Below are 10,791 nucleotides of genomic sequence, written 5' to 3'. Positions count from 1 at the left end.
TTATTTCAGTATTTAAAATATATTTAACTTAGCCGCCACACACTAGTAATAGCATATTTCCACTTACTGAGCGTTGTCTCATCCCAGTGACTTATCATTTTTCAGGAGATCCAGCTAGGCGAGCAGATCAGGCTCGCGGGTAGAGGTTTATTTGAGCTTCCCTTGTGGGAAGGGTAGGTATTTCTGAAATAATAGTGTTTTGGGATAGTTTCCAAAATATAGTGACGTCACTGGGTATTTTGTATTGTAATTATATTTCAGAGTTCTATAGTTTTCTGGTATTGTATTGTACATAGTAATTCCCAATTTTGTGTACCGTTGCTTAGATATGTATGACAGACAGAATTTCCTCAGTACTCTTTGGGCCTGGGATGTTATTTTTAGTATTACAAATAGATGACATTTATTATATTTAGAAAATAAAAAAAAAGTCCTAAAAATAGCAGGTCCTCATAATTTTCATTGCAATGTTCACATTTTTCGTAATCACAACTCATTTCATCATTTCAATGGTATTTCATCAATTCAACACTCATTTCATCTCATAAATACATATATAAAGCCCCGTCCCGCCACATGGGCCCGGGGTGCTACTAAAGTGACGTCTGCGTACTTGATACCAAATCATTTAATAATAATGTAGTGGAAGTAATGAAACATTTTCCATACATACATTAACAGAGTTCTAAGTTCGTTCATACATAAAGGTTTCCAAGCATCCATATTAGAATCCGACCAAAACTAGACAACTAGTTCGGTCCATACGACCATAATACAAGCCCTGAGCCTGACAACATAACTTACATATGCCAAAGTTCTTACAGTCACTCTCAAAAAGGAACTAATCTAACTTTCACCCTATGATCCTGCTAAGCACGATACCTATAGTTTCCCGAAAAGATGATTTGTATATTGGGGTGAGACACTTCTCAGTAAGGGTGATCAAGGTAATATCAGTGTGTGGGCAGCATGCTTTTAGTTCTTACAGAAAACATTCATTCTTCATATAACCAAAAATAACTATCTTAACATTATACATACATACATACAGTTGGAAATATTCGTTTCGTTTTCCTTACATAAATACTTCATTCATTTCATAACATCATCATTTACATAAATGTACAAATATGCATAAAAGACACCTCCTGGTACTAACGCCATGTATAAACCCCTATGGTTAGGGTTGTGCTGCCTGAAGGCTAGACTAAGCCTGGGGTGATCAACCCACACAAAGTCAACATTCATTCGCATCATAACTCCGACTACGCAGGCATCCACAACATACTTGTGTGCCCCGATCGCCCTACCGTGTCCTGAAGGTCCGGCCTTCCAGGTATGGTACACCCTCTACCGAGGCTAATCGGTATAGACCACCACACCACTCTTGCAGTACAGTGTGGCGCACATGGTCACATGTATAAATCCTAGCAACGGTACTGTGCTCCTGACATAATGGTCCATCAGGGTTCCCAAAGCATATCAAATTTAAGTAATAAAACCATATTTCATAATAATTTCATATAAAACCTGACATGTAACTTCCTGCCCTTGGCTGTCATATCATACTTGGCTCACAACCATTAAACATATACCTAGCCCTCACGGCCGTAAACATCATCCTGTATTTTTACAAGCAGTTGCAGTATATTTCGCAAACAGTTCAGTATTTCACAAACATTCATCATTTCGGTTATAACATAATACATACATACTATTCACCTGCCACACAATCTCCTGTACTTTAAACATAACCCGTAGGCAACCATGAAAACATAGTATTTATGGTTTAAAAACATAAAACCAGCCTTCCCACCGCTCCTTTGTACTTAAAGTAGGATACCATATATCCTAGGTTTGAAAAATGACCTTTTGAATGGTCGATTTTTGAAACCTCAACTAAAAACATAAATACACTTACTCCGTAAACATTTCGTATGGTTCAAAATCATTAAAAAGCTGACTTAACTAGATCCTCTTACCTATTTCTTGAAAAACAACCCGAGATGCTCGAAAACTGAACCCTAGCTTTTTCCCGAGTTCGAGAATTCGTTCTGCTAGACTTGTAGATATTCACTCCCTGATCCTCGTGGTAACTTCTGATCATTGAAACGGGCAATGATCGATGAAAGATCAAAGTGAGAGAGAGAGAGAGAGAGAGAGAGAGAGAGAGAGAGAGAGAGAGAGAGAGAGAGAGAGAGAGAGAGAGAGTTATATAAAAAATATATATATAACTTAGCTCTTAAGTAACTAAAATATCTCTTCCAAGATATTTATATATAAATATCTAAAAAATATTTCCTTCAAGATATTTATATATAAATATCTAAATATATCTCCTCCAATATATTTATTAAAATTTTATTTATTTATTTATTATTTTATTTTATTTTTGTTCGGGTTACTACAACATATACATATCCCGTTTCACATAATACACATTTCTTAGTAAAAAATTTTCATATCTTATGTTTCATCATTTCTCAGAATATATACTTTTCGGTACATAATCACTTTTATCATTTCCCCATTTCAAATTTCATATCTCAATTCACATTTCATAATCTCATATTCTCAGTGTAAATCATTTAACCCAGATTTAAACATATCTTAATATAAATCATATGTCACACAAATTTCATCTGGTATTTATATCATAATAAATTTTAGGTAAAATATCAGAATGTCATTTCATATAATAACTCAATCAGTATTTCTCAAATCAACTGTAATAATTTATTCCCTTTAGCTGACTTACTAAGAGGTCCACTAACACCCTAAATATGATGCTCCTCGGTGTTCACAGCTCAAAAGCCTAAAAATCACATTTTTACCAAATCAGTCAACTTATTTCCCACAACAATTTTTGTATAATACTTCCCAAATTTCAAATGCTTCAAACAACCCATTAAACCTCAAAATCTCTTACTTACCCTGATTTTGGGATGATGCCCGTGAACTCCAAACTAAAAATCCACTCCGCTTATGTTGCAGAGAATCTTCCCAGGAACCTCGTGGCGGTTCTCGATCGTCAATCTGGGTTGTAACGAAGCCGGAAACGAAGAGAGAAGGTAAGGGTTTCGAGTTTCTAGAGAAAGAGAGTGAGAGGAGAGATAAAATGTTGCTAGAAATGAGGGTTTGTAAATATATAGGCCGATGTTCATTGACGAGTTCAAGTAAATTGTCGACGAACCTTTGAAGGCACTTCATTGACAAGGAGGCTATTTCATCGATGAACATGAAATTTTCCTAAAATTCCCAAAAATCTCGGTATCTTCTCGTCGACGGGAAACATGTACCTTATCGTCGAAATCTATGAGACATTCGTCGATGAAGACTTTTAGTTTGTTGACGAAGCCTTGTTTTCTCCCCCTTTAAAATTTCCTTCCCCTTCTCTTTCCTTTATTATTATTATTATTATCCATGAATAACTTTTCTGGGTCTCTACATTCTCCTCTCCTTATAAAATTTCATCCTCGAAATTTGTCATTTTTCACATTTCCACTCTTAAAGAAAAACACCCCTATTTTATTAATCACTCTCACTTATGGCGGAGGAATACCATGGTTACATAGGGGTTTTTGGAGATTACAACCATTGAAAGAAAATTTACCTCAAAACCATTTTCAATTAATTACCAAAATACTATCTATCTTATACTATACAAATCAAAATACATATATAAATTAACTCTGGTTCCCACTAAACAGGTGTGTGTATCTCTGATGCATCTGCTCCTTTGATTCCCAAGAAGCTTCCTCTACTGCATGGTCGCACCACATAACTTTTTCCAGTGGTATGCTTTTCGTACGCAGCTCCTGTTCTTTCTTATCCAAAATCTGCACTAGCACTTCCTCATAAGACAAGACATCACCAAGCTCCAGTGCTTCATATTTGATCACATGGAAGGGATTTGAGACATATTTCCACAATATGGAAACATGAAATATATCATGAATTCTAGTCAAAATCAGCGGTAATGCCAACTTGTAGGCAACTGGACCCACTCTTTCAAGAATCTCGAATGGTCCAATATACTTAGGACTTAGTTTACCCTTCCTCCTAAATCTCATAATTCCTTTCAACGGTGCCACCCTTAGAAATATGTGATTCCCTGCGTCAAACTCTAATTCTCGTCGATGAGTATCTACATAACTCTTCTGCCGACTCTGTGCTGTTCTGATCCTATTTCTGATGAGTCTGACTTTATCCTGAGTCTATTGTATTAGCTCTAGCCCCAATATCTGTCTCTCCCCAATGTCATCCCAATATAATGGGGATTCGCACCTCCTACCATAAAATGCCTCAAATGGTGTCATCCCAATGATAGCCTGATAACTGTTATTATATGCAAACTCGACTAGTGGTATATATCGTATCCAACTGCCTCCAAAGTCCAGCACACATGCACGAAGCACATCCTTCAATATATGTATCGTTCTCTCCGTTTTCCCATCTGGCTGAGGATGAAATGCTGCACTGAACGATAACCGAGAACCTATGGCTCCTTGCAAACTCCTCCAGAAACGGGATGTGAACCATGGGTCTCAATCTGAAACTATGGACACTGGCACTCCATGCATTCTAACTATCTCCTATATATACAACTCTGCCAGTCTATTTAAGGAGTAGTTAGCTTTGATAGGCAGGAAATGGGTAGTCTTCGTTAGTTAATCCATGATTACCCAAATGGAGTCCTGTCCATGTAGTGCCGGTGGTAACCCAGTGACAAAATCCATTGTTATATGCTCTCATTTCCACTCAAGAATATACAGCGGCTGCAATGACCTCACCGGTCTCTGATGCTCATCTTTCACCTGCTAGTATATCAAACACTGTGCCACAAACTCGGTGATCTCTTTTTTCATTTCGCTTCACCAAAAAGACTCCTGAAGATCCCTATACATTTTAGTGCTACCAGGATGCACCATATACAGGGATTGGTGTGCTTTCTCTAGAATCACTTTCTTAATCTTAGGGTCAGCAGGTACACACAGGTTGGTATGGAATCTCAAGGCTCCATCATATGAGATACTAAAATATTCCTCTATACCATCTTGTACTTTTTCCATAAGCTCTACCAACTCTATGTCACTCCTCTGAGCCGTTTTATGCAATGCATCACTGTAAATCACGAAACCCTTTTCACCTGAAGGAATCGTCAACAGCGGTGTAGTGATGAGTCGCTGCTTCAACTCCTGGAAGCTCTGCTCACATTCCTTAGACCACTCAAAATTCACCCCTTTCCTGGTCAATCTAGTCAAAGGACCTCACAATTTAGAAAAATCATCAATAAATCTACGGTAGTATCCAGCCAATCCCAAGAAACTTTTGATTTCTTGCATATTCTTTGGTCAGACCCAATCTACTACCGTCTCAATCTTAATCAGATCTACTAAGATACCACCCTTGGATATCACGTGTCAAAGGAAGGTAACCTGCTCTAGCCAGAGCTCGCTTTTCTTGAATTTTGTATACAATCTTCTTTCGCTCAGCACCTGAAGTACTATTCTCAAATGTTCCTCATGCTTCTCTGGGCTCTTTGAATATACTAGTATATTATTAATGAATACCACCACAAACTGGTTCAGATACTGATGAAAGACCCTATTCATCAAATCCATAAACACTGCAGGAGCATTTGTCAGTCCAAATGGCATAACCAAAAATTCATAATGGCCATATTGAGTCCTAGATGCCGTCTTTGAAACATCCTCTGCTCTAACCTTTACCTAATGATACCCAGATCGTAAGTCTATTTTCAAGAAAACCTCTATCCCCTGTACTTGATCAAACAAATCATCGATGTAGGGAAGCAGGTATTTATTCTTGATAGTTACTTGGTTAATTTCCTGATAATCGATGCACATTCTCATTGACCCATCTTTATTTTTCAAAAATAATACCGATGCTCTCCAGGGCGATACACTGGGTCGAATGAATCCCTTATCTAATAGTTCCTACAATTGGTTATTCGATTCTTTCAACTATGTTGGTGTCATTCTGTACGGCGCTTTCGAAATCGGCGCTGTCCCCAAAACCAAATCAATAGTAAATTCTACCTCACGGTTAGGAGGTAGTCCCGACAAATCCTCGAGGAAAATATCAAAAAAATCCCTTACTATTGGGATATCCTCTTACCCCAACTCCCCTTATGATATCTCCTTTACACAAGCTAAATAATCCTAACAACCCTCTAGCAGCAACCAGCTCGCTTGAATGGCGGATAACAACTGTGGTGGGGTGCGCACACAAGACCCCACAAATCTATACTCCTGTCCCCCTAGAGATCTGAACACTACCTCCCTCTGATGACAATCTATACTAGCATAGTGAGCAGCTAACCAGTCTATACCCAGTATCACCTCAAACCCATGCATATCAAAGACCACCAAATCAGCTAATAAAGACCGCCCCTGAATACATACTGGACAGTTCTCGAGTACCTTCTCACATATCCCCACAGCCCTTGACGGAGTAGTTACTGACAAACTGACACCCAAAGCTCTAGCTATAAATGACAGAATTGAAACTGTACCTATCACAAAATCTCTTGCCGCCTCAGCATCCCCCGATGCCAGTGCGTAGACTCTTGCTGGGGCAATATTTCTCTATTGTTTGCCTCGGGGTGCCTGATGACCCCCTCGGTATGGTCTAGGAACAGGCGCAATAGGTAGCGGTTCTCGGCAATCTCTCACCATGTGCCCAAGCTGATGGCACTGATAACATATCACCTCCCTGACTCGGCATTCTCCTTGGTGTCTCCTGTAGCATATAGGACAAGAAAAGGGCATCTACCTGCCCTGAACTTCCCGATCTCCCACTACCTGTCTCCATCCTCCCCTTCTATCCTGCCTCCTCTAAGGCCCTCGACTGGACCCTGCCTAAACATTTGGAGGTGCAGGCCTCTTTCCTCGACTCTGTGCTGTAGCACTTCTCTGAAGGCCACCATCAATCACTGCAACTTTATCCACTACCTTTGCAAATATTTGAGCCCGAAAGCCTATAACCTGTTCAAACAGACTCTGTCTCAGGTCTTCTTCGAACTTCCTCACTTTCCTTTCCTCATCTAGTACCAAATACGGAGCAAACCGAGACAACTTAATGAATCTAGCTACATACTGCTTTACTGTCATCGGTCCCTGTGTTAAGTGCAAAAACTCTACTGCCTTCACACTTCTGATAGTAGCAGGAAGTACCTCTTGAAAAAGATCTCCTTGAAGAGGCTCCACATCACCGCTACAGGGTCAGGTCTCTATTTCTCCAACAATCTCGCTGATCTCCATTAGCACTTTGCCTCCCCCATCAATTTAAATGTCACAAACAGTACTTTATACTCATCTGTACATGAAAGAACTGTCAACATATCCTCTATGTCCTGAACCCAGTTCTCAGCCACAAGTGGGTTAGCCCCTCCAGAGAATGATGGAGGTCTCATATGCGTGAACTGCTCAATCGTGCAGTTCTGCTCCCCTAAACCTTTAGCCATCTCTGCCATCGCCTGCTGGGTGACGCTACGTAATACAGCATCATGATCTCCACCACCCATATTGGAAGGCCTTGCATCATCACCCCCAGCATGTGCACTACTACTCCTAGGATCCATCCTGCAAATGGAATAAAGCGGTTTCAGAACTCTTTCATCATAACTCACTATCACACCCAACATACTAAAATCTGCAAAATATTTTGCTACAGGCATTTCTTTTAATATACTCAATCCTCATTTAAGATTCAATCCTACCACTTAGAAACAAGAATCGATGATAGTATCTATGGTTTTCCTGAAATCGTCACCCCAGGAAAAACACAGAAACAACCACAGAACTCCTGCCTCCTGGTCATAAAATAGAACCCTAAATTTAAATCTCATCCTCTAACAATAACCGACTCATATCTCATCAATATCCATCCACTATTTTCATCAAAATCCATTTATATACTCTAGTATTGTATTCCGTTGTTTACTAAAGTCTACAAAACCTAGCAACCTAGGCTCTGATACCAACCTGTGACGCCCCAATTTTTCATACCATTTTTTTATATATATAAAACATATAACATATAATCATATATCGGCCACATCAACCTCTGATACCATAATACATAACCAGACGCAAAGTGGGTACTGGGCACACAATCATTCTCTTATACACAAACCTAATAGTGGAAATTATTTCATATATATACATACCACAGCGAATACACATACCAGAATACTAATCATCCATATATACATGACTAACACATTCCCAAAAGAAACACAAAATACTCTAAGGGAATCCTCCATCCCTAGCTCAGACACTCACCCTGTCTACTTAGGGTATCAGCTCCCCTCTATCTTGGAGTTCTATCACCAGGTCTATCTCGGTTTCCTGAAATATTTAATGATTGGGTGAGACACATCTTAGTAAGACGGAATAAATTATCTACAGTGGGTGACAGTATGAGATTCATTATATCATAACATATATTCATTCCAGTGATAATATCTTATGAGAAAATATACCATTTCCTCATTTTCAATCATATAGATATACACACAAGCTTTCATAAGCTTTTACTTTCATTTCCAAATCCGTTCATACACAATTTATGTTTAACAGCGAAGTTCCTAAGAATAGGGAAGCTTACTCGCCCATACATGCAGCTTCCCTCTGCCTTGATATCGTTTGTATTCTTACCCAAATAACTTGGGTTCGGCAACAACTGATACTTATCTAGGCACTCACCTTACTCAATAAGCCCTCGGGCGGAGTGTTTTATTTCACTTTAATTATTTATATTATTAACTCAAACTATTTCATTCACATTTCCATTTTCATTTCATTACCATTTCCATTTCATTTCATTTCACATCTAGCTCATAAGTATCCTTAATAACCGATACATCCATTTCTGTAACTCATGGCTGCCCTAAGGATATTTCTCCATATCATACTTCCCCCCATTAATAGGGTTGTGCAACCTGAAGGTTGTATCTAACTGCGATTGGCTGACCCAGTTAGATCAAAATATCATCTCATACATCCCATATCTATAGTACGACTGACTAGCCTATAGCCTTGTCCCAGATTCAGGAGGCACAAAAACTTTACTAAACAGCTCAGTCGACTATCACGCTACACGTTCCATGAGTCCATGTGGTCGCACTGTCTCCAATAGTAACAATACCGTGCTCAATATCACTACCCATCATTTGGGTTATCATATCCATCCATCAGGGTTATCACTACCACATACCCGCAATCATTATGCAGTATTGGCATTTCATCATTCACATTTCTGTACTCATATTTCATAATTTCACATTTCAATTCTCACCATTCAATATTTATATTGCATAATTTTACATTGCAATATTTCCCATTCTCATATTCTCATATTCATATTCACATACCAGCATTCACACATCATTAATCTCATTGTAGCATTTTCATTGCATTGTTCACATTTTCGGTTATCACAACTCATTTGATCATTTCAATGGTATTTCATCAATTCAATACTCATTTCATCTCATAAATACATATACATATCCCATTTCACATAATTCACATTTCTCAGTAAAACATTTCCATATCTCATGTTTTATCATTTCTCAGAATATATACTTTTCGATACATAATCACTTTTTATCATTTCCCCATTTCAAATTTCATATCTCAATTCACATTTCATAATCTCATATTTCCAGGGTAAATCATTTAACCCATATTTAAACATATCTCAGTATAAATCATATGTCACAAAAATTTCATCTGGTATTTATATCATAATAAATTTCAGGTAAAAAATCATAATACCATTTTCACATAATAACTCAAATCAGTATTTCCAAAATCAGTTGTAATAATTTATTCCACTTACCTGACTTACTAAGAGGTCCACTAACACCTTAAATCTGACTCTCCTTGGCGTTCACAGTTCAAAAGCCTAAAAATCACATTGTTACCAAATCAGTCAACTCATTTCCCACAATAATTTCTTTATAATACTTCCCAGATTTCAAATACTTCAAACAACCCATTAAACCCTAAAATCTCTTACTTACCCTGATTTTGGGATGATACCCCGAAACTCCAAACTGAAAATCTACTTTGCCTATATTGTAGAGAATCTTCTTAGGAACCTAGTGGTGGTTCCTGATCATCAATCTAGACTGTAACGAAGCTGAAAATGAAGAGAGAAGGTAAGGGTTTCGAGTTTCTATAGAGAGAGAGTGAGAGGAGAGATAAAATGCCGCTGAAAATGAGGGTTTGTAAATATATAGGCCGACGTTCATCAACGAGTTCAAGTAATTCGTCGACGAATCTTTGAAGGCACTTCGTCGACGAGGAGGCTATTTCGTCGACGAACCTGAAATTTCCCTAAAATTCCTAAAAATCTCGGTATATTCTTATCGATGGGAAACGTGTACCTCATCGCCGAAATCTATGGGACATTTATCTACAAAGACCCTTGGTTCGTTGACGAAGCCCTATTTTCTCCCCTTTAAAATCTCCTGCCCCTTCTCTTTCCTTTATTATTATTATTATTATCCATGAATAACTTTTATAGGTCTCTACATATAAAGTATCACTCAATCTGTGTGGCATGAGTTTGAATGTATGTATAAATAAATTTGTTAGTTTTTATAGATATATATATATATATATATATACAGAGATACGATTTTATACGGTACAATTTTCAAACAGTATTACAGCTTCCTATTAAGGACTACAGTATATATTTCATACAGTATTATAGCATCCTATTAAGAACTATAGTACAGATTTCATACAGTAT

At 38.0% G+C, this 10,791-nt stretch overlaps 1 protein-coding gene across 1 annotated transcript; it reads right to left on the bottom strand.

Annotated features, from left to right (window-relative positions):
* Positions 1–6,884: 6,884 nt before the first annotated feature.
* LOC131151217 (uncharacterized) lies at positions 6,885–7,702 on the bottom strand. Its single transcript, XM_058102469.1, has 2 exons — positions 7,326–7,702; positions 6,885–7,239 (listed from the first exon to the last, which is right to left on the bottom strand). Exons 1-2 carry the CDS (start codon positions 7,700–7,702, stop codon positions 6,885–6,887), a joined length of 732 nt encoding a protein of 243 aa, XP_057958452.1.
* Between the last annotated feature and the right edge of the window lie 3,089 nt (positions 7,703–10,791).

This window comes from Malania oleifera, chromosome 3 (genome assembly GCF_029873635.1).
Source record: "Malania oleifera isolate guangnan ecotype guangnan chromosome 3, ASM2987363v1, whole genome shotgun sequence".
Classification (NCBI taxonomy): domain Eukaryota; kingdom Viridiplantae; phylum Streptophyta; class Magnoliopsida; order Santalales; family Ximeniaceae; genus Malania; species Malania oleifera.
The sequence above is the reverse complement of the archived record's forward strand: the minus strand, read 5'-3'. Positions and strand labels throughout refer to the sequence as shown.

Excerpts from the sequence above, each read along its gene's own strand:
- LOC131151217 (XM_058102469.1), bottom strand. The coding sequence starts at position 7,702 with ATGCCTGTAGCAAAATATTTTGCAGATTTTAGTATGTTGGGTGTGATA. Across the intron at positions 7,240-7,325 it reads ACAGATGAGTATAAAGTACT|CGGTGATGTGGAGCCTCTTC; the intron begins GTTTGTGACATT and ends CTGACCCTGTAG.